Source organism: Pogona vitticeps, chromosome 1, assembly GCF_051106095.1.
Source record: "Pogona vitticeps strain Pit_001003342236 chromosome 1, PviZW2.1, whole genome shotgun sequence".
Taxonomy (NCBI): domain Eukaryota; kingdom Metazoa; phylum Chordata; class Lepidosauria; order Squamata; family Agamidae; genus Pogona; species Pogona vitticeps.
Genome location: NC_135783.1, coordinates 68952358 through 68976850, shown reverse-complemented (window position 1 = coordinate 68976850; position 24493 = coordinate 68952358). Strand labels below are relative to the sequence as shown.

General features: G+C 43.2%; 1 protein-coding gene across 1 annotated transcript; it reads left to right on the top strand.

Moving 5' to 3' along the window:
• Nucleotides 1–4613: 4613 nt before the first annotated feature.
• ACAT2 (acetyl-CoA acetyltransferase 2) lies at nt 4614–24282 on the top strand. Its single transcript, XM_020809334.3, has 9 exons — nt 4614–4790; nt 7081–7215; nt 8951–9132; nt 11965–12082; nt 12666–12809; nt 17231–17353; nt 18710–18864; nt 21942–22052; nt 24046–24282. Exons 1-9 carry the CDS (start codon nt 4736–4738, stop codon nt 24211–24213), a joined length of 1191 nt encoding a protein of 396 aa, XP_020664993.3. The 5' UTR covers nt 4614–4735; the 3' UTR covers nt 24214–24282.
• The last annotated feature ends 211 nt before the right edge of the window (nt 24283–24493 follow it).

Genomic DNA, 24493 nt, shown 5'->3' with positions numbered 1-24493 from the left:
CTGCTCTTCCACAGAGGAATTTAATTCGCCAATATCCTGAAGTGGCTGGTTTATTAAGCCACTTCATAGTTGTGGAAATTGACAGCAGAAGGCATGATTTTGGTCTGTTCCCAGTGATTGTGTGCACTGGGAACACCAAACCAGAGTGCACCTACCCAAACACAAAAAAATCATAAGTTCCTCATGGAAAAGATGTGGGTAGGGACACTTGGAATTGATAGGTTCACTCTAGTGAGCAGGTTGCCTAATTGCCAGGAAAAAAATGATCAAAACTGCCCCGCAGCACACCAAACAGTGCAACAAATGTTGTTGGATCAAATTATAAGTTTCAGTGGAGGGAAAATAAAAATGCTACTTCTAAAAAACGGAGTAAAATACTTTTAATTGCTAGGTTGCGCTTTTTAAAATACATGTACAGTACTTCATTTAGGCAGATAGCCATAGGTCACAGAAATGACCCATATGCAAGGAGGAAATACTCTGTGTGTGTGTGTGTGTTGTGTGTGTGTGTAAAATATATAGATATATAAACCCAGTAGGCTAATATATCAAGGGAGACTGGGTCATAGGAGATCTGAAACTCTTAACAGCTTGCAAAAACATTAAGAACTAAATGTGATTTGGAACACAACCAAACTTGGTAAGAATATTGCTGGAAATCTCAAGACACAATAACACAGTATTTAAATACTGATTAACAGTGAAATCGAATGGAAAACAGAACAGCAATCCAGAAACATTATTTTAAGATTTAACCATTATTCTGACATAAAGCTTATACACAATCTGTTGAAAGACCTGTTGTACCACATTGTCTCTAATCTTTTGCATACTGTTTTCAGTACAGTATGTAATATCTATTGGCTGCTGTGATTTGAGTTTTTGAGAAATTCCATACTGTGGGAAATGCAACCATATGTAACTTTAATGTGTGAGTGAAAGAGTTTGAACACTTCTTTAAATATGGAGAGACAAAGTAAACCTTTATCTTGGTTACTCTCCAGGAAAGCCTTTTGAAGATTGAATTCCCTACCCCTACAGATGTAAGCAGACATCAACATTCCCTTCCCCAGTTTTGCTATTACCTAACTTTTAAATAATGTCCCCAGAGTAGTGTTTACGTGGGTTCAATATTTTGCTGGCATCCAATCCAGAAGGATCTTTCAACATTCCTGGTTACTAATTCACCAGCTTTTCTAAACTTTATATTTGATGACATTGGCAGTTTCACCTTACCTTATAGTAGTGATACATTATTACTAGTAGCAGTACTGTATGTCTTTATATAGCATTTTAGAAAATTCAACACTCTTCCCATATTTTATCAATTTTTTTAAAAGTCCCTGTGTTGTCAGTGACATCATCAATATCTCAGGAGGCTCAAGTGGAGAAACAGTAGGTTTCCCAAGGCCTTGCTTACCTGGGAAGCTGAATGTCACAGAGGAAAGTAATGTTCAGATGGCTGAGACAAACCTGCCTTAACATGTACTACTTAAAACTAATCAACATTTGTCTTCTGTCTTTGAAAGTCTGTTTTGAAAAACAAGAAAAAGTGACAGCACACCATTTGTTACCTATACAGGTATCTCCTTGTTAAAACCACTAAAATGACTACAGTCTAGTCTGGACAATAATTGTTCCTTTTTTTCAGGCCTTGGGTGCTAGGCCGATCTCCTTAATCCACAACAGCCACTTGGCAACTACAACTAAACAACTAAACCACAACTGGTCACAAAACAGATGGGCCAAACCCTGCAACAAGCAAAAAAGGCTAACTGTTTCACCGTATTTTGCACAATGCTAAGACAGGATCTAACCACAACATGAGTGCTCATGTGAGGCTCATCTACCAACATCATATCCATGACGCTACCAGTACATGCCCTTTTGCCTCCACTTATGATAAATAAGTCAAGTCTCCCCACAATAGCATAAATAGTACAAATCCAATGTCAGAAATGGCAGCAGTGACAAACAAGTAGGAGAGTATCTCTGTGTCCTTGGACACTACTGATATGAAAACTATGTTTTTTAAGAAGGATTTCAAAGATGCACTCCAACATGAAATAGTTGAAATAAGGTTAATAATAATAATAGATAGCACCTGTATAATGCTTTCCATGTTCCCAGTAGTTACTTTAGTGCATATTTTGCACATAATCACACTCTTATTAGATTTGAAATAAACTGTATTTCTAAGGAAATGTCCTTACTTTTAAAATCTGCTCTGTTTACCCAGCTGAGTATCCACATACCAACTGCCCAGTAAGCGTCTGGTAGATTGGGTTTTGGTTCAGGAAAACCTATGATATAGTAAAATTTTCAGCAACCATTCATACATGATTCCAGTAATATTTATTCAGAATTGCTGTTTCCAAAATTGCATTTTGCCATATGAAAGGTCTGGCCAATTTTATATGAGGCATAAATTGATGTAAGCAATGTTATGTACTCATCATATCTGTGAGGGTGCATGCTGATTATTATTGAATCATATGTTCCAGAGCAGAACTCTGGGACTGAAAACAGGTTCTAAAGTCAAGGTCTGATGTATCCTAACTCTTAAGTGCTTCCAGATGAGAAGCTTTTAATCATCCTGTTGCCCTGCCTCATCCGCACAGTCTTATACGGAATCTAGACAACGTTATCTTCCAAGTGCTTAAAAAAGAAAGAAATGCAGGAAGATGGACAGTAGCTGAACAGTTTTTGATTAGTAGCACTAAGTAGCCATCTGTCTGGAAAGGGTGTCATTAATAGCTCAGTGGTTTAGCAGGAATTCTGTCATGCAAATCCACTAGCGTAAATCTTTAATTCAAGATTTCCTGCCCCTTTCCCTTTTGAGGTTCTGTAGGGATCCCTTTTGACCTGGTGAAGCCCTTGGAAACCTAGGAATAGAGGAGGGGAAGCCTTTAATATCTAAAAATCCCCACTGGTGGTCTGAATCCAAAGGAAGAAAAACTTCTGCTGGTGGATGCTGCTTCAATTTACTTTACCAAACAATTCCTCCATAGCTGCTCTTGTAAATCTCAGTGCTCTTTTGGTTTCTTGCTAAAGTCTCCACTTCTCAATTTATTTGAATAAATGTTTTTATCTGGTTTGGGAGAGCTTCTCCTATTATACAAACATTTCATTTTTATCATTTTTTTTCATATTGGCTTTATTTGACCAAGAGGATGAGGACTTGGAACCCCTGTATTGAACAGCATAATAGCTTTCAGCTTGGAAGGCTTCTGCATTGGGGTATCAAGATACAGTTGTTCCAGCTTTTCCTCCTTAATGGATTTTTTTTCTGAAAAAAAAAATAAAAAATAAAAGAGAATTGTATAATGAGGACAAGATCTTCTGAACTGAACATTATTTCAATGTACAGAGGAATTGCAGAATTAAAAGGCTCATCAGGAAGCATGGCAGCCTTCAACATTCTTAAACCATTCTTGCCTTAATTTTAGCAGATTTATACCATGGAAAATGGAGTTAAAATCCTGGTTCCGATATAGAAGTCACAATGAGATTTCGGATGGTTTCTTTCAGCAACCATTCACTTATGAACCGATTGGCTCTAGCAATCAGGAAGTCTGATAACCAGGAAAAAAGGGCGAGCCAACCCATCCTCGCAGCACACTAGCACCAGGACTAATGGAGCCCTTTAGCCCCACTAGTGGTCTTGTAACCCAGGGTTTTCAACTGCTGAATCGAAAACATTTCATATTGTGGTAGCATCTTGAGAACATATCGTTTGGCTCAGGAGATGAAAGTCATCACAGTAGGCGTCCCCCAGTTCGCCAAAGCTCCGCAACTTAAGAAAGCTCTGCTTTTCTGGCAAGGGATTCAAGAACAAAAAGGAGACAAGGTTCCTTTGTTTTCAAACTTAATAATCAGGTGCCACCAAGTCAATTCTGACTTATGGTGACCCTTTTCAGGCTTTTCCTGGTACTGTAGAGCAGTGGTCCCTAACCTTGGGCTTCCAGATGTTCTTGGACTTCAACTCCCAGAAATCCTGGCCAGCAGAGGTGGTGGTGAAGGCTTCTGGGAGTTGTAGTCCAAGAACATCTCGAGGCCTAAGTTTGGGGACCACTGCTGTAGAGCATACTCAGAAGGGACAGGCCATTCCCTTCATTTGGGGGGCACCCCGAGACTGTGCAGCTTGCCCAAGTCCACACACGCTGGCTGTACTCACAAGGAGGCCCAGTGGGGAATCGAACTTCAGCCTGTGGCTCCGCAGCCAGATGCCGAAACCACTGAACCAGCAAATAAAACTTAGGTTAAAGGTAAAACGGGACTTTCCCACAAAGTCCACCCTGAGCTCCCTGGGGCAATGATCAAATATCTGTGTGAGGTAATGATTTGAACGTCGTGTGCGGGGCTTGCGGTGTTCAGCAAGGTTTCTTACACGCGCTGAACCATGACACTAGTCCTCAGCCGACCCTCCATCGACTTCAACGCGAGGGCTCCGCAATACCACCTGGAGGCGTCAAGGCGCACCGCCTGGCGTCCTTCCCGCTCCTCATAAGCAGCCAACCCGTTTCCCTCTTAATGGTCACGTGATGACCTCCCCCCCCCCCGAGGGGAGCCTTCAGTGACGCGCCGGCAGGAGGGAGTGGACTCGTGGAGCCAATCAGAAGGCGAGTGCCTGGTCTGGAGAGTGTGGGGCCATGGGAGGCGCGAGAAGGTGCTTAAAGTGCCGAGCGCGAGCTCCGGGGAGCAGAGATCGTGCGCTGCACCTCCTGGAAGCATCATGACCACCGAAGGGGTAGCCGTTGTGTTGGTTGCCGCTGCGAGGACGCCGATTGGTGAGTTGGAGGCTGTGCGAACGCCACGATATTGACCCCCCCTCACCCCGCTGTGCTCTGTCGACGCGGAAGACTCAACAATTCCGCCGGCGAATGGCCCATTCATTCTGCATTTTCCCTTTGTTGCACGCTTGCCATCGCCTGGAAAGCGAAGCAGTGATTTGAGGCACGATGGCGTGAGGGCATCTTTGCTGCCCGAACGGCTCCCCTTGGAAAGAACCGTGTTGGACGACGACAACTCGCAGGGTTCCCCGGTCACCGTGGCGTGACTGCTGGCTGTCCTGGTTGGGGGGGGGGACTTCGGGGAATTATATTTCAAGAAAAGGAAATCTTCCCCTGAGGAAGTGTTGAGACTCAAACTTTATAAAGAGAGTATATTTCTGGTAGAAGAAAAATTGCAGGGGTGTGTGTGGATTTCTCTCTCTCTCTCTCTCTCACACACACACACACACACACACACACACAGAGAGAGAGAGAGAGAGAGAGAGACGGATTTGAACCCAGGTCTCCCATGTCCTTGTCTGCCATGCTATCCACTACATCACACTGACTTTCAGTTTGGATATCACATTTTTCCTTTTGAGATTATGCAATAGTGTAGATGGAGATTTTTTATAATTAAATTGGACTGGAAGACATCCCCTAAACTGGAACATAAAGCAGGGGTTTGGGTCAAGGCAGACTATCCAGGTATCTCACACAAAAGAAGCATTATATTTTTCTCCATGGACTTGTTACTCTGAATAAAATGTTCATTATGAATGAAACTCGCTTCAGTAGTTGTTCCGCAAATAGATGTCTCTTGAGGAACAGAAACGACTTCTCTCAGGTACTAAAATCAGGTGACCTCACCCTGTCTTATTCCGGGTACCATTTGCGAGTCCTTCACTGTTTTCCTCTTGATCCTGTGAAGGACTTTTTCATTTCTCTCCTCTTTCCAGTTCTGTTGCTTCAAACACCAGCTCTCAAGTACTTCTTCTGTTGCTGTCGTAACCTCTTCCTCACCTCTACTCCTTGCCTTATCTGCCTGGGCATGGCTGAACTTGCTATCCTCTGTGGCCACTGGAAGCTCCTCCCTTGCCTGTTTGTTGCTTGCAGTGATTGGAACGTGGTTGTGTAGTATCACTGTGTGGAAAAGCATTTGTGATTGCCTATTGAATCTCACCAACAAGTTGCTCTTGCCCTGATTAGGCGATAAGTATTAGAACCATGAAAGCCAGATTCTAATCTGTTCCCTCCTTAATTAATAACCTTGAAACTGCTCTTACAATATATTGCACAGAAATAAATACAAAGCCTGAGAAGATCTTGTGAGTCTTTGTTACCATCCATTTTAGCCCTAGGAGATTCCAAAGCCAGTTTATTTTGTCAAATTGCTTACCTCTTATTTTGCAGAGAGATATTTGCAGTCTTTGATAGCTTAGGAAAGTGTTGTTTTTTACTACAATGCCCAGAACTCCCCATCAGCCATGCTGGCACAAATTCTGTGAACTGTAGTTCAGAAAGTAACTTCTGTTGATAGAATGTAGAATGTTCCTGTTGGGAGAAAGGAGAAATGTTTTCTCTGAAATACTGTATTGTCAGGGCCATTTAAAGTACATAAATATTCTATTTAACTTCTTTTTCCCTTTTCTGTAGAAGTTAACCGAGTGATAAAAAGTATAATACACACATTAATGAATAAAAAGGGAAATCTTTATGGGAAGGAATTAGGGAATGTATTATTTGAAGTGCTTTGATAGAATGTCTGTCTTAACTGAATTATAAAAATACATTAATTAATGATAAGAAAGAGAACCCTTAAGGGAAAGAATTTGGGAAAGTATTATTTTCTTTGATGGTACATCTGTCTGAAACTTAACATTTTATCAAGTAGTAGAATAAAAAACTAATGTCATTTTCAAACTTTTTCATTAAACAGTGTAGCATCATCAACAAGGTTTATGAATTTTTTAAACAATCGATCAATTTGTTTTTTTTTTAAAAAAAAGGATATTAGAAACTTCTGCATTCTAATTCTTATTTTGGAAATAAGTCTGACTAAATTGAATGAATCCTGCTTCCTACTCAACTTGTACTTAATTATGCCGCCTAGGAGAAAGATTGAATAGAAAACGTATTAGTGATGTTTAAAGTTCTAGCAGACCCTCATACCAAATACCACTATTTTGTGCATGTTTTGCTGCAGTTGGGATTCAGAGACAAATTTCTAGAATGCTTCATTAAAAAGAGAAGTGGAATGAAAGAGTACCTTCTGGTGGTCTAAAAATGCTTCTTGTATTTTATCCAGGATCTTTCAACGGTGCCCTGTCTGGTTTACATGCCCATGAGTTGGCTTCCATAGCCATTAAGGAAACCTTGCAGAGGACAAAAATTGATCCTAAAGATGTTTCTGAAGTTATATTGGGACAAGTCTTGGCTGCAGGTATGTATTTGGTAAACATTTATAACGTGCATAGGACCTTATATTTCTTTATTATACAGTTTCTCTTCTTTTTCCCCATGCAACCTGGCAATGTTTACTGAAGCCTTAATATTCCTGCTGTTGGAGGTGATACAGTTCCTTCCCCAAGCATGTCATATTCCATTTCTGTCTTTTGGTACAAACAGGATTCTACGTGTGATGCATATCAGAAAGGGGGAAAGGTGAATGATGGGACCAGAGAAAGAACAAGATGGGAAACACCTAGTCTTTTCTGTCTTCCAGCACTGATCATATTAAAGCTGCAACAGTTTGCTGGATTGCAACATGCAGGCCTGGCCCTAACCTCAACCTGCCTTAAGTACAGTGGACCCTCGACTTACAGACGGCTCGACTTACAGACTTTTCGAGTTACAGACTTCTCTGGCTGCAAAATTTAGATTCGACTTGCAGCCAGAGAATTGACTTACAGACCAGAAAAAAACCAAAATGGAATAAAAATAGAATAAAAACCACTGGTTATGGGATTAATCGGTTTTCAGTGCATTGTAGGTCAATGGAGATTCGACTTACAGACTTTTCGACTTGCAGCCACCATTCCAATACGGATTAATTCCTTAAGTAGAGGGTCCACTGTAGCAGATTTTGGATGTCAAGAAAGGGCAGGAATTTAGTATTTATTGCTGTAATGGAAGAGGTGTTTATGGGATTTTATGCCTCTTCTGTAAAAATAATGTTGACTTTTCTACTGTGGATCTTGATTTGTGGAGACAGGGCAGAGGAATGGCATTTATTGCTCTGCCTCCATGACCATAGTGTCTAGTGTGTGCCATAGCTTTTCCATCTCTGTTCTAAACAATAAACATTTGCTGTGAAAAATCAAAGTCTAAACTATAAGAAGTCCCTATTTCTACCTACTCCTTTATCTCAATAGAATTATTTTGCATTTTGTGAGAGTAAAACTCTCATAAAGCACATTACAACATACTGTGAAATATAAAATGAATCATCAAACCATAAAAAATTGAGTAATAAGTCATTAAAATTAAAACAGTAACAGTAATAAGTACCTGAGTCAAAATCAAAATATACTGAAAGTAACATAAGGCAGAGGAAAATATGTAAAATCTTCCTTCATGCCAGGAAAAAGGGGAACAGTACAGATTGGGGGTGGGGGACATCCAGAAGTGGTGGGGCCACCCAGAAAAGTCTCTGTGCCTTACAGGTGTCACACTAACTTCTCTTGTTGGAGGACCAGAGAGCAGAGCCTCAAATTCTGATCAGGAAGTTCAGGAAGCTTAGTATGAATGAAGGCAGGTATCCTGAAAACCAGATCCCAAACTTTATGAATGTATTACAGAGGTTTCACCACTGTGACATGCAGGTTAAAGCAAAACAAAAGCTATCCCAAAGCAATGTTGTAATGTGCCTGAAAGGCAAGTTAGGTCCAGCCCAAGAAATCCGTTGCAAAAGTCACTTGAGCAACCTGAATGCAGGTGTCGCAATGCAGACTGACGCATACATTTTTACAAGGATTGTTTGGCTCTGAAAGGAAATGCTGGCTACCAGCTTACAAAATGGAACTGGATATTGATAATGTCATTGCCCCATTGTGTATGTCTCTTTTTGGGATTTTTATATGAAAGGATGTAGAACAATGAGGAAGGAGCATGTGTGTGAACAGCTAGCACTTGAACCTCTGCCTCTTGTGTACTCTGAATTCACTGTATTTTTGCAGGTGCTGGTCAGAATCCTGCTCGGCAAGCCAGTGTTGGTGCAGGGATTCCCTACGACGTACCTGCTTGGAGCTGCCAAATGATATGTGGTTCTGGCCTGAAAGCAGTCTGCTTAGGAGCTCAATCCATTCTGATCGGAGATTCCAGCATTGTGGTGGCTGGAGGCATGGAAAGCATGAGCAAGGTGAGGCTGTGGTCGCTAAGAAAGGCTACTCAGGCCTTCAGCCTTATTCTGCTTCTAGGGAGTTTGGTCAAAAATCCATTGGACAAAAACATTTGGGTCCACTTTAGATCAATGTTGCTTGAGAGAATCATAAGAATATAACAAGTCTGGGTCTGACAGCATCATGAGAAAGGGCTGACGTCATCTTTAAGGGAAATGCAACAGGCAGAATCCTAGTGACCTGCTGACCAATACTAGCCACCCAGAGTAGACTTCGGTCTAGACAGGCAGGGGTATAATTTGAATGAATGAATAAACAAACAAACAAATGCTTTGTTATTGTTCTGTGCCATCAAGTTTGAACTGACTTACAGTGACCCTAATAAGGCTTTCAAGGTAACTGAGATATTTAAGGAGTGTTTCTATCAGGTTCCCCCCTCCCCTCGGGAGTTTTCATAGGCAAGTGGGGATTCAAACCCTGTTCTTCAGAGTCCTAGTCCATCACTCTGTCCACTGCACCACACTGGGAGCTTTTGGTCTCATCTAAATTAAGTTTCAATTTAATTGGCGTTTTCTAGTCCATGATTGACTCTTAAACAGAATGTCTATGGTTGTGTCTAGAGAAGTTACAAAAGGTAGGGGGGGGCATCAGTGTATTGATGACATTTTTTTTCAAGTCTTGAAATCTCCCAACATGGAAAAATAGAATCTTTTGGAGTTTCATTAGCCCAGTTGCCATAAAGCAGAACAATAGTTCCTTGATACAACCTTCTCGTTCTGTCAGCCAGAGAGGAATAGAGCCAGTGAAGTATCTCTAATTTCTGTCCCAAAGGAGGACTGACATCCAGAGTCGGCATGGTTGAGCACCTGCCAAAGGGATACTGCTAGCGGGGAGCCCACTGGTGCCCTTCGTCTTGTGCCTCCTTCACTGTAGGATGGCAACCTGTTTGTTGACTCACTTTCACTCTGGTTCAGACAATCGTGTGTACACATGGCATCGAGAAAAGCTGTTGTGAAAACAGTGCTATTTAATTGAGTGTTCAGGTCTACCCTCCCCACATGAGAGGCATCTTAACCCATGTTATGTAAATTTCAGTTGCCCTGTTGTTGCCATCTGTGGCTAGCATGATGTGTGATATTAATTTATACTTACAATGTTTATTTTCTTATTTTGCTTTTGTTACTTTTGTTTTTATGGTTTGTGTTCGATGTTGTCTTATATGCTTCTTTCTAAGCTGCCCAAAGTAGTGGTTTGCCACTAGATGGAAGGGATTTAAGTGCAAAAAATAAAGGAAATAATAAAATAATAATAGTCCAGAATTAGGACTTGTGGGTGTTTTACTGATAATTAGGGGAGAATTGGAGTTAGGGTAAAGTGAAGAAGAGGAGAAGCTCATTGGGGGGAAAGGCAGGATATAGCTGGCACAGAGAAATCCTAAATAAATAGTGAAAAGTGGCATGTGTTTACAGCATCAATAAAGAAGGAACACTACTGATGTTAGTTCCTTAATATAGGGTGAGCATTTGGTTATGTGCTTGATATTTTAGTTCTGATGTAGGCAGTGATTTTGAAAATGAGAGGGTGTGTAGTGAGAGGCGGCGTAATCCTCCATAGTGGCAACACTCATTTGTTTTATCAGATGGTTTTCTCTGGAGAAAGGTTTGACAAGTGTTGCAAATACTATCAACCCCTTCAGAACATCTGAAGAGAGATGAGAGTGGGATGTGCCTACATATTATGGGCAGGGAGACTTTCCAACTTTCTGAAGCAACTATAATATACTCTGAGTCTTAAATACTGTTTCTGCTGTTGTGAAAAAACAATTGTCTAAATGTAGTAACCAGCATGTGATACTCTTTTTTTCTCTCTGAAAGAGAGGAGCATAGGGAGCTGTCCCATTCTATCTACTTCAGATAATTTAACTCAGTGGCATGTCTCTGATGATACTATTTCCTAAATACCCCTATTTGTGAGAGTCTGGGAGCTCTAATCCAAAAAATGTTCCTTTTCCCCCATCTTTTGATGTAATCCAGTGTGAACGAACAGAATGGAAATTGTGTGTGGCATTGATTTTCCTCGTATACACAGTCCCTGAAACGTGTTCCGCATGGTTGGTGGCTTTTGGAGCAAGCTAGCATGGTGGAAGTTAGCTGATTTCGACATACAAAACTTCAGATGACTTGGGTCCAAGCTACATGAAATACCATATTTTCCTTTATAAGTCTGCCCTGGCTTTCAAATTAGCAAGGGAAGTTTTTCTCTCTATCCTTCCACCTTTACAGGTGCATTTGGTGAGGACACAAGAAAGGGCATTCTCTGTTCTGCTCCCAAGCTGTGGAACTCCCCCCCCCCCATGGGAGGACAGGCCAGCTCTCTCTTTGCTCTCTTTCTGTAGGCAGGCTGAGATTTTTCTCTTCAGACAGGCTTTTTCTCAGTGGCTGGCTGGATAAGTGCCAGGCTGTTTTTATTTGTCTATTGCTTTGTTGTTTATCCCCTCCCTTTCCAGGTTTATATTATTTGTTTTTAGTATTACAACCTGCTTTGGGTCCTCTTGAAGAAAAAAAGTGGGGAATGAATGAGTGAGTGAGTAACAAACACAGTTGGAGGAGGAGACTTCCTGTTGAGCAAGTGGACATCTACTTACCCAAGGTTGGGTTATCTCTTATTGTCAAATGACAGTGATGCTCCAGAATCTCTGAATTTTAGTAATCTGTATTTATTGGCCTAACTATGTTAGTTTGGGGTGAATAGGATGAATAGAAAAACCATGAAGTAATTAAGAGCTTTCCAGAAGAGGCCATGTTCCCAATTGTGTTCAGAATTGTAAATGTGTCAAATTGGCTTGTTTGCAGGCACCCCATGTCATTCATATGCGGAATGGAGTAAAGATGGGGGAAACCACCTTGGCGGACAGTATCATCCTCGATGGTCTCACAGATGCCTTTTACCATTACCACATGGGCATAACTGGTAAGGCATATAATTCTTGAAAACAGAATGTTTATGTGAGTCTGGAGGAAAGCTATAAATAAATATTATTACAGTCCTAAGAATTCACGATTCTCCCTCAATACTATTGCATGTAAGCAACAGGAATATAAATTTCAAAAAATGTCTATGCAGCAGTCTCATGGGTAGGGAAACACTGAATATTGGAGTTGAATTGTTGAGTTTTCAATGCGACAGATGCAGTCGTGTAAAACAATTTTAAGTCTTGTGGAAATGTCTGGAGGGTTGCCTCCGTCCATTGCTTTATTATCATAGACATGCTTGTAGGTGAGGAGGATGTACTTAGTCATCAGAGAAGGAATGGAATGAAAAAAGTGTAGCGATAATTACTTTTAACAATAGCTGTTAACAAACAGTAGTTGAGTGATAGCATAGATATCCTTGTGCTGTATTGTCTAGCTCTGTAATGCGTGAATTGTGATGAAATGCCTTTCCCCGATTTTTGTAGTGTAGCAAACCTAGCTGTTGAATATAAATAAATAAAGTTGCACTTATTGCATCCTGATGAAAATGACAAACTATATATTTTCTTTTCCTGCTTCAGCTGAAAATGTAGCCAAGCAATGGCATGTTAAGCGAGAAGAGCAAGACCAACTGGCTGTAAAGTCGCAGAACAGGGCTGAAAATGCCCAGAAGGCTGGTTATTTTGATAAAGAGATTGTGCCGGTTCTTGTGCCTTCCAGGAAAGGTATGTCTCTACGTAACAGTAACTCCTAGTGGTTAAAGGTTTTTTCTGTTTTCCTCCCACTTTCCTCTGTCTGTAAACAAACATGATCATAATCTAAATGGAGGGAAAGAGTTAAGCTCCTCAGCCTTGCTTGGGTTTAAGAGCTGTGCTAAAGGAAAGGGACCATTTTGTGTGGCCGCTTATAAAACCATTTGACCTACACCAGAAGAATTTGAGTTTAAAGGGTCAAGTCTAGTGTAGGCCAGCTGAAGAAGGAACTTCTGTACTGTACGTTCCCTGTTGCTGAAGTAGTTCCTAGTCTGAGCCAAAGTTTTGTCTTGTTTTCTTTAGCCTGTGATTCATTTAAAAAATCAGATTTATATTATGTTAAAAAGAGAGTGGAAAAACTTAAATCTGAATCTCCATGTTGTTGGCTTTAGCTTCTGAAATACGGTAGGACTGCCGTATCCATGGGATTAGACCTAATGTTTCTTATCCGGTGCATGAAAATATTAAATATCCCACCCCATATGCGTTTCCAAGGTGTATAACTAGAACTGGCCACTAGAGGGAATGAGAGACTATTGTATATAGCTGTGGTCCTCAACCTTTTCCGAACCATGGACCAGTTGGGGGAAAGGGGCGTGGGGGGTAGGGTGCGCTCGTGGTGGTGGAGCACCCATGTGTGTGTGAGGGTGTGCGCAGTGGGAAGGGAGCTCTGTCTCTGTGGCCCGGTCCTGCCAAGGCCACAGACTGGCACTGAGCCACGGACCAAGAGTTGGTATCCATGGTTTTCAGCACATGCGGCGGGGGGGGGGGGGGGCTTGGGACTGATCCCTACAGATACCACGGTCCTGCTGCAATGCTTAGTATAAAGAGCGTCTCTAGTCCAGAGGCCTAAGTATGCTTTAATTATAGTGATTCTCAACCAGTGAAGCATGCCTGCCCCAGTGGTAGCATATAGGGATTTCAAAGAGAAGGGTATAGTTTATAAAAAGTATTTTTAATATTATAGTCAGGAAGGAACATTTATCCATATTGCTTCCTTAGTTCACAGCCATACAACTTCAATAGTACTCTTAATTACAGTGGGGTCTTGACTTAAGAACGTCTCGAGTTAAAAACATTTTGACTTAAGAACCACTCTCATAGGAAAATATTGACTTACATAGAGTGGTGCCTCGTATAACGAGTGCCCCGTTTAATGACGAATTCGCATAGCGATGGCAAAAATGCCATCGCTTTTGCGATCGTATAACAAAGGTGCCTATGGGGAAAAATCGCTTTGCAATGTTTTCCCCATAGGCACCATTTTCCCTCAGCTGAGCGGCGGGAGCCTCCAAAGGAGCGCTCCCGCCACTCAGCTGGGGGAAAATGCCTGCGGTGGCCTTCGAAGGACCCTTCCGAAGGGTCCTTCTGAGGCCACCGTGGGGGGAGGGTGGGGGGATCCGATGCCTGTCAGGCATCCTGGGCTCGGATCCCACCCGGCGCCAGTTACCCAGCCTTGGGTAACCGGCGGCGGGTGGGATCCGAGCCCGGGATGCCTGAAAGGCATCCGGATCCCCCCGCTCTCCCACCCTCCCCCCGCGGCTTGGATCAGACCCGCGGGGGCTAGCCCTGCCATGGCTGGACTCCCAAGAGTCCAGCCATGGCAGGGCTAGCCCCCGCGGGTCCGATCCAAGCCGCGGGGGGAAGGTGGGGAGATTGAATGCCTGTCAGGCATCCTGGGTTCGGATCCCACCCGCCGCCGGTTACCCAGCCTTGGGTAACCGGCGGCGGGTGGGATCCGAGCCCGGGATGCCTGAAAGGCATCCGGATCCCCCCGCACTCCCACCCTCCCCCCGCGGCTTGGATCGTACCCGTGGGGGCTAGCCCTGCCATGGCTGGACTCCCAAGAGTCCAGCCATGCCCGGGGTAGCCCCCGCGGGTCGGATCCAAGCCGGATCCAAGCCGCAGGGTGAAGGTGGGGAGACCCGATGCCTGTCAGGCATCCTGGGCTTGGCAGCGCAGGGCAGCGGGGACAGGGTGGAGGGGTCCCCCCACCCACCCTGTCCCCTTCACTGGCAGCCACCTCCGCCGCTTTCCCCAGCCTGGATCAGGGTCCTGAGAGTCCGATCTCGGCTAGGGAAGGCAGCGCGGGGCGGCGGGGAGAGGGTGGAGGGGTCCCGCCACCCACCCTGTCCCCTTCGCTGGCAGCCACCCCCGCCGCTTTCCCCAGCCTGGATCGGGCTCCTGGGAGTCCGATGTCGGCTAGGGAAGGCAGCGCGGGGCAGCGGGGACAGGGTGGAAGCCTTCGGGATCCCCCACCCACCCTGTCCCTGCCAGTTTTTAGTCCATTGGAACGCATTAACCGGGTTTTAATGCGTTTCAATGGGCTTTTTTATTTCGCTTTACGATGTTTCCGTATAGCGACGTTAATCCTGGAACAGATTAACGTCGCTATACGGGGCACCACTGTACTTAGATTTGAGTTAAGAACTGAAAAAAACCCACGTGGGAGGCAGGGAAAGTGCAAAATGTGAACTTTCAGTTAACTATTGGCCAGTGAAAAGGGTGCCTGTCTGCTTCCTCACTCCTCCCAGCGTTTAGAGAGTGGATTGGGAGACAGTCTTCAGACTGCCTGGTACTGCCTGGACTGTATTTTCCCTGCCTTCCCTGAACCTTTCTTGACCTAAGAAAAAAAGAAACAAAATATCCCCCTCTAGTGGTCGAAGGCGGAATAGCAGCTTCCCATTAGTTTCTATGGACGGAAAAGAGCAGATACGGATCAAATGGTTTTCAATGCATTCCTATGGGAAATGCAGATTTGACCTGAGAACTTTTTGACTTGAGAACCACCTTCCAACACAGATTAAGTTCTCAAGTCAAGACCCCACTGTATGTTTTCTTTATCTTATTTGTTGTCCTCTAAGTTATTCTGTAATAAACCTACAAAAAAAGATTGTACTATACTCCCTCCCCCCATGTACAAATTGTTTGATTTGTTGTTGTGGTATTTGAAGTTCTGGGTGTAACATTACTAAGCGGGACAGCGGCTTTTTACATTTCATCAGAGGAGGACCTAGATTAAAAATAATTGAAAAGCATTGTTTAATGGGCACACAATGCTCTGTTTCCTAGTATTCACAAGAGGATAATTTTGCTTCTGTATCTTTTTGCATGCGCAGGAGCAGGCAGAAGTGGATGGGGAAGAACAGCTAGTTGGCCTGTTATGGCCTTGGTGGGGGCTGAAAAGGCAAATTTGGCCTTGGTGGGGGCTGAAAAGGCAAATTTCTTCTTAGACAGAGTACAGAGATCTGAGACATTTTGTGAGAGGGAACACTCTGGCTGTACCTTGTGAGCTTTCTGCCCACCACCCTGGTGGACTTCATGGACACCTCAGCAACAGAGCAGCTGGAGGACATGGAGAACAAGAATGAGGTTCTCAGGCGGGAGGAAGGTGGCCGAGGTTGATGAGTCACCTCTGAGGGATGGGGTGGAGGCTGGGTTGGCTTGGCTGGAGCTGGGCTTAAAGGAGGGGCAGAAGGAAAAAGAGGGGGAGTTGTTGCCCTACATGGACTCAGAGTGAGAAGAGTGGGCGGACGTGGCAGAAAATCTTCCTCCCATCTTTTGCACCCTCAGAGAGGCCTCCCCCACTGAGGTTGGAGGATCTCCAGACTGGCAAATGGGTCCAATTCTACATGGCTGTAGGAAGAGGACATGGAAGATGTGCAGCACTGTTCACCCCTCCAAGATCAGCCCCATAGAGACAGAGTTGCCCTGTCAAGCCTGAGGCTGCTAGCCCCAACCCAAGCCAACCCAAGCCAAAAGGGGCTGGCAGAGGCAGTGACACAACAAGGGCCTATGATGGAGTCTCCCGAGGCAGGAGGGACTTGGGGACCCATATTGGCCCAATCCTACTGGCCCTCCTTTTAAAGGGCGTCAATTGGCAGAGGTCTGTGTGGAGAACTAGACTGGAAACTGCTGGTTCAGTGGATCTTGGGCCTGACTGAGGCCACGGAGTGGGCTGGCTGGCTAGAGGAGTGAACAAAGTCTCCCTGCATGTGGTCGGGGCAGGAAGAACGAGGTGCCCAGTCAGTTTCTGCATCCTCCTCACCCACTGTAATAAAGACTAGTTCAAACAGTCATGAGAGTCCAGGATTCATGGAGCCCACGGGGGAAGAAGCCCTCCTTGTGAACCCCAACTGGGATGAATGTGGCCGTGGCATATCTTTATAGCTAGCAAAGCTGTTGCCTGCATCTGTAACAACTCTGCCTTTTCCAAGATTTGAATTTATGCTTTTTATTGTTCTGTGTGTATTGGGGAAGGGGTCATAAATAAGTGGCATATTTGAACTTGTTTTGACGTGAAAGACAGGGTAGGCATTCGAGAAACATCAGATTCTTTCATAGAAAAAAAATTATGTCAAATGAATGGTGCTAAAGCGCTTCCTTCCTTGCAGGTTCTGTGGAAGTTAAAACAGACGAGTTTCCTCGCCATGGCTGTAACTTAGAAGCGGTGGGAAAGCTAAGGCCCCACTTTGTGACTGATGGGACGGGAACTGTCACTGCAGGAAATGCCTCAGGTTTGTTTTTTGAAAAAAATTAAACATAAAAGTTAAAGGCACAAGTGGGATTTGGCTTCAGAGGTGAGATATACAGTAGGAAATGGAGAGCGAAACATGTTTCTATTAGGAGTTGTACAAGTTAGGCATTGGGGAGAAAGATGGCTTATTTGTGTTCCAAGAGGTTGGCAGTCCAGCAGGCAACGAATAGCGCAAACAAAAATATGCCGGAGAACTGCTTATGAGATAGAGGCCAGCCTAAGTAGCGAGACATGATGTGTGTTTTGAATCCCAGGGCCTTTTAAAATAAGAGTCTCGTTTTCCTCATGCATAAAGTGATTTCTCTTGGTCCCAGTTGTTATGAACAATGAAAATGGATAGGATGCTACTTCTAGGGCAGTCATCTCCTTCAATCTGTAATACTGGGGTTACTTTTAGTTACGTACATAGTTAGCAAACTATCTACTGTGTACACTGCCTTTGAGTATATTGGAGAAAAGTTGGGATATAAATGTAAGAAATTAAATAATAAATACATTAGTATTTCTGATATAGTGAGCATAGGGGATTCTGGAAGTTGAAAATCTTCTAAGCTCTGGTTAGGACATGTAATCTCCTGATACTAGTATAAATGCACGCAGACTGACAAGGTGATACCAAAGTTGCTTTTGGAAATCTTTTGCCTTTCAGTTCTGTATGTTTACTCAGAGACACAGAGGGGTTAAGTCTCAATGAACTCGGTGGGACGTACAGTACTTCTGAAAAACATACATAGAATTGAGCTGTATGGTTACTACTTCTTGCTCAGTAGTTAAGGCACAGTGCACTAGGAGTTACTCATATGCAAGCCCTGTTGAAATGAATGGGGATGGAAGAATTCCCTGATGGATCATGATGGAGTAGGCAACGTCTTTGGGTGGAGGGCAGCGGAGCAGAAGGCACAATAGTGTTATGTTTCAAAAATATCAGCATAAATAGATTCATGTTGTAATATTTTATAGACTTCCATGTATTCCTGCAGAGGATAGGGAATTTCATTGGGCAAGTTGCTTTCTCCATTTTGCTCTAGAAAGAAGAACCCTTTAGACTGGTGTTTGCCAACCTTGACTCCCCAGAGGTTCTTGGACCACAACTCCCAGAAGCCTTCTCCACTAGCTGTGCTCTCCCTGATTTCTGGGAGTTGTAGTCCAAGGACATCTAGGGAGCCAATATTGGAAACCACTATGACTGATTCGAATATTCAAATGGGAGAGCAATCTTTCTAAAGATTTCCTCCCATCCCCTGGAGAAAATGAACATATTGTGAAAAGTATCCACGCTTCTATTGCTCTCACCATGGAGGGAACGTAACAATTATGGTGGTTCTTCTTTCTTCAGGTGTAAATGATGGTGCTGCAGTTGTAATTCTCATGAAGAAAGCAGAAGCTGTTAAACGAGGTCTGCCTCCTCTGGCACGGATTGTGTCTTGGGCTCAAGCTGGTGTCGACCCTTCCGTGATGGGAATAGCTCCTGTCCCAGCAATAAAAAAAGCTGTGAGTAGGACACTGGCAGCAGGGTCAGACCCTGCTTGTTTTCCTCGAAATACATCTTATATGAAACCTGTACACTGAGCAGGATTTGGTCCAATAAGATCACTCGGTCTTAACTGGGCATCCAGGAAATCTAGACTTTAAAAAAAATCAGATTTGAGCCATGTGTCAGGGAGAGAGCATGAAGAAAGTCACATGCGTGGGTTGTATGTGAAAATGGAAAAATCAGGGCTTAATGAAGGCAGATGCTCATGAAGGAACTGCCTTCTGTCAAAGTGGACAGTTGGTCCGTTCAGCTTTTGTATTACCTATCCTTATTGGCAGAGGCTTTCCAGACAGAAGTATTGCCCATGCCTACCTGGAGAAATATTTGAACCTGGAACCTTCCACCGCAGGGAGGGGCCCAAAGGTAGCCCCTGAGCTTTCCCCAGTTTAAATCTGAATTGGAGTGGGGATGGTGGGAGCAGGTATGGCTCTTCAAGATCCAGGGAGAGGTTATATCTGGCTGCCCAGACATCTGGGGATTGTCCGCCTGTGCTTAACCCCTGGACTACAAATCAGAACTCAATTGAACTCCTTGTTTGTGACTCGAGAATTTTTGCAGCTGGAAATTGGTAGGGCTTGAAGATACTTTATGCTTACTTTTTTTTTTTGCATCAAGTGTAGGACCAAGAAAAGCTAGGTTCTGCTGCCTTTAAAAAGTATGCTCGTTGGGCAGAGTGCTTTTTGGCCATTCTACCTAAGGTCTACTGTTGCTAGTCAGTGGGTACAGCAAGGAGTGGTGAAGTCCTCCTGACTACCTGAAAAGTTACTCAATGTATTTAGGATTTTTTTAAAAATGCCATCCCTTCTTTCCTTCCAAGAAGAATATTCAAAATAATTAGCCCAACAGAAGAAGCACAAAAGAACAGTCTAGGAATTGGAAACAAATGTAAAAAAAAAAAAACCAGTAGAAACACTATTAAGAGCCAAGCAATGCAAATGTTACAAATAAAACAAAATAAAAATAGAGAACAGTTGTATCAACAGCCTGTTGAAAAACAGAGAACTCACCAAAATCTCTGCCGCAAGGCACCCTCATTCCACCCCCCTTTTCCTCTCCCTGCAAAATGGGGGAATGGTGCTCTTGAGTTGACTGCTGAGGGTTGTTATAAAGGTTTCCTACAACTGAGAACCACATATGTGTTGTAGCGGCTCAAGTGCTGGTTTGGGACTCGGGTGATCAAAGTTGGGTCAATCCTCACAAAGCAGCGGGACTCTTAGGCTCCTCATTCATGGTCCACTTCACTCTGGGAAAGGGCTTTATTTAATTCTTCTGTCAGGATGCTTCCCTTTGGGAAGCCCTGCCATCGCTCGTTAGCAGACTGGAAGCCTTACAGCAGGTCTTTTCTTTACACACACACCCCTCTTGAGTTGAGCGATGGGCCAAACAGCCAACCTGGGTGTTTGATACTTCATTCACAGTCACCAAGAGACAAAGAGATGGTTATTGTATAAAAACAAAAGATTTCTTTATTTATTTTATTTTATTTATTAATCGATTTATACCCCGCCCGTCTAGACAGAGTCTACTTGGGGCGGCTGTATGGTGGTGACTTGCAGTGAAGTAATGCCTCCATCCTACCTGGAGCTCAAGCAGATGGTTGAAGGGTCGCCATGAAAGTCTGCAGAAGCACTCCTGAGACGGGGCTCCAGAGCACAAAAACACTGGAAGGGCGTTCAGCTGACCACTGCATTCTGTAGGTCATTGGTTCTTAACCTTGGGTTACTCAGGAGTTTTGGACTGCAACTTCCAGAAGCCTTCACCACCAGCTGTCCTGACTGGGGTTTCTGGGAGTTGCAGTTCAAAAGCATCCGAGTAACAAAGGTTAAGAACCACTGCTGTAGCTGACAGTGTACATGCAAAAGTCTGCCTGATTTTTGGGTGGTGGCAAACAGGGCTTACGCATGTATCATCATCCTCCAACATTACAGCCTTACAGACCTTCACGCTGAACACCTGCGCAAGGCTGGTTATCAAGCTCCTTTCATTTTCAACACAGGAAAGTAATAGGGAGAAGAAAGGCCCAGGGCCTGTACTAAGGTTTCTTTGAGGATCAAATGTTGAAAGACCTAAATAGTACTGTTATAGATCACATGTGTAAAAGGTAAAGACCACTTAAGTCTGTGCTGTGTCTTAGAAGTAAAGTTTAGACAACACTCCACTTGTAGAATCATAACTAGAGATGGGCATGAATCAGAAATACGATTTGTTTTGATTCGTGATTCAACAAGGTGGATGAATCACAAATTATATTTTCATTTGTTCCCAATGAATTGATTCCTCAGTTTGTTTTTGACTTTTAAAAAACTCTATAAAATGAACCCCCAAGCTAGAGACACTAAATTTGCAGGGAAGCTTCCCTTGACTGTCCTCCACAAGCCCTGCACATCTGGTGAAGTTTGGATTTCAGATATCTGAGTTATGCACTCATATGAAGTTGCCCCCAGGAAAGTTCCCCCCCCCCCAGGTACCTAGAGAGACCCAAATCACTGAGAAGCTTCTACTGACTCTCTACAATCTGTCCACATTTGGTGAAGATGGGATTTCAGGCATTCACATTATACACACACAAAGTGACTCCCCCAGGAAAGTGCCCTTTAGCAGCTGGCTTGGGGAAACTCAATCTTCTCTTTGTGGGTGTATAACCCGGACATCTGAAACCCAATCTCGACCACACTTGGAGGGATTGTAGAGAGGCAGAGGAAGCCTCCCTGCAACTTTGGTGCCTCTAGGTACCTTGGGGCATGTTTTATAGCGCAACAAATCAACAAATTAAAAAAATCACTAAAAATTGTTGATTTGTGATTTGTCAGGGGCATTGATTCATATGAATCCAAATCGACAGGTGACTTTTGAACAAATTTGGTGATTCATTTTTTTTAATTCGTGCCCATCTCTAATCATAACCAACAGCCCCCTGGTGTTGGTTCTTTCCCTGTAGTCTATGTTGTTACATATCCAAAACCTTAGGGCATGAGAGGCTGATCTGCTTCTAATAACTTTTTGAAAATAATTTTCTTTTTTTATTATTCTACAGCTTGAAAAAGCGGGTTGGACTAAGGATGATGTAGACTTGTATGAAATTAATGAAGCCTTTGCTTCTCTCAGTGTTGCAATAATAAAAGAGCTAAAATTGAACCCGGAAAAGGTATGTCCTGCATGTCTTTAAAAAGTCTGGTTACCTCAGATACTGGAGTCATCCAGTATTATTGGATGGGCAATACATTGGTTCTTTTTTTTTCTGATGGGGAACAAGCCATTCAAAATAATTCTGTGTTCTGTTCCTAGATCCAACAGTAGCCAATGCCCAGTGCAGTGAAGGACAGGGTTACAAATAGTTTCCACTGAAAACAGAAAATGGAGCACTGGAAATATATGGACCTGGGCAAATATACATCATTGCCTAAGTGGGTATGTGGAGCCTCTGGTCCTCCAAATGTTTATCCTATGGCATGCCTTCTGTTGCTTAGCATTGCCATGCCAAGTGGATTTGATGGGATGTATAGGCCAAAACATTTAGAGGGCCAAAGATATGCCAGACTCCCAAGTTTAAAGGTTAAGATCAACTTAAAGATACTAAATGTATCTGTTTAATGTGTTATTTGAAAATTTATTTAAAAAGCATAATTGTTGGTTGCTGCAGGTAGTGATTTGATAATTAAATTGGAATCCAAAGAGAATGTCCTCCAACTTGGAACAGCAAACTCAGGGAAGTCATTCTGGTCATGATCACAGTTGGGGAGGAAAAGGCTACCCTGCTGTGATCCTGATTAATCTTTCATATTTGTACCGTCAGCTATATTTATTTTTAAAAATGTGCAGAGTGCCGACACATGTCAGGTAAGTGTGGCTTGCCCTTTACTGATGATGTGTAGGTAAAATTTCAGATTGCTAGGGGGCAGTTATTAAATACAGGAATCAAAACCGATTATTGCCACTTCTAGAGAACTGGGGAAACTTACTACCATCCTTTTAGAGTTTAATATGTATCTCACCATCATCAAGTTATCCTTCAACATTATTTTGAAAAGTGATTTCTAGCATCTGTATTTCAACTTTTTCAAGGGTGGCTCAGTAGTAGTGGACAATAGACTGTTAAAACTTCTGCTTGCTATTGGATCACTTTTAATGGTACAGTGATACCTCGCAAGACAACCCCGCTAAATGCTGAATCTGCATAATAATGACTTTGCGATCGCTATAGTGATTCGCAAAGCAGTAATTCCTATGGGGGATTTTCGCTGAACGTCGTCCATGCTTCGCGAACTGTTTGTTTGCAAGAAATTTTTTTTCTGGTGATCATCAAAGCTTCGCAAAATGGCTGCCCTGTGTTTTCCGGACCCATGCTTTGCAGGGCAGCCATTTTTACAACAGATCGGCGCTCGCAAAATGGCTTCCTTATGGGCGATCTTCGCTGGATGGCAAGGTATCTTCCCCATTGGAACACATTAAACTGGGTTTCAGTGCATTCCAATGGGGAAAGGGTTTTTGCATGACGATTTCGCTAAACAGCGATTTCAATGGGACGGATTATCATCGTCATGCGGGGCACCACTGTACTTGAAGTTGATTATAGAAAAGCAATGCTTCAATGTTGCTCAAGGCCTCTACAACAGAAGTGTACCACTAGCATGTTTCCATACACCAGGGATAGGCAATTAATTTCTATAGGGGGGCACATGAAAAATCTGAACTGTGTTCAGGGGCCGAACCAACTTTACTTAATAATAAAATCTTCACAAATACTGAAGAGGTTTTTGCAGTATGTTAAAGTTAAGCAACTGATCAACTTTAGACCAAAAGTTGTTTTTGATGTTCAAAACTGTCCACGGACCGTATAGGAGTGGCTCGTGGGCTGTATGGGGCCCCCAGGCCGCACTTTGCCCACGTCTGCCATACACCCTTTCTGCATTGAGTTAGTAGTAGACACCTGGAGTGGCAAGTTGCACAATCTCTTCCTCCACTGAAGGAGAGAACATAGGGGTGAACAGGAAATTGCCATGAGACATAGATTTTCCATTCTCGTTCTGTGTATTAGCCTTTGGCACTTACCGAATAAGTAACATAGCTTTAACATAAGAGCACTGAAGAAAAAAAAGTAACAATTTTCTGTTAATAAAATGTTCTTATTTTTGTGGCAGGTGAACAGTGTGGGTGGGGCTGTTGCCCTTGGTCATCCTCTTGGAGCATCAGGATGTCGCATCCTTGTTACTCTTGTGCATGCACTAGAACGAACAGGTGGAAGACGGGGAGTTGCTGCTTTATGTATAGGAGGAGGGATGGGCATAGCTATGTGTGTTGAAAGATAAAAAGCTATTTTCCCTTATCTGTACTAAACCATTTCAGTTTTAATTAAAATGTTTTACAAGACCTACTAACAGTACTTCTCTGAGCATCACTTTCTTAAAAAAAGAGCTAGCAGTGGACCCCTCCCAAGAATATGATGTGCTTTGCCTGTTCTGTTTCTCTAAGCAGAAGCAGGAATTTTCATACAGTTCTGCCACATGCACGGAAATGTGAACAGTCTTCTCTCAGTTCATGACAAGGTTGGGCAAAATCAAAAGCACCTGCTCCTCATACTTATTTCTT

Bases quoted from the DNA above. Each gene is read 5' to 3' on its own strand.
- ACAT2 (XM_020809334.3), top strand. From the start codon at position 4,736: ATGACCACCGAAGGGGTAGCCGTTGTGTTGGTTGCCGCTGCGAGGACG. The intron at 12,083-12,665 runs GTAAGGCATATA...TTCCTGCTTCAG, and splicing joins TTACCACATGGGCATAACTG to CTGAAAATGTAGCCAAGCAA. The intron at 12,810-17,230 runs GTATGTCTCTAC...CCTTCCTTGCAG, and splicing joins TCTTGTGCCTTCCAGGAAAG to GTTCTGTGGAAGTTAAAACA.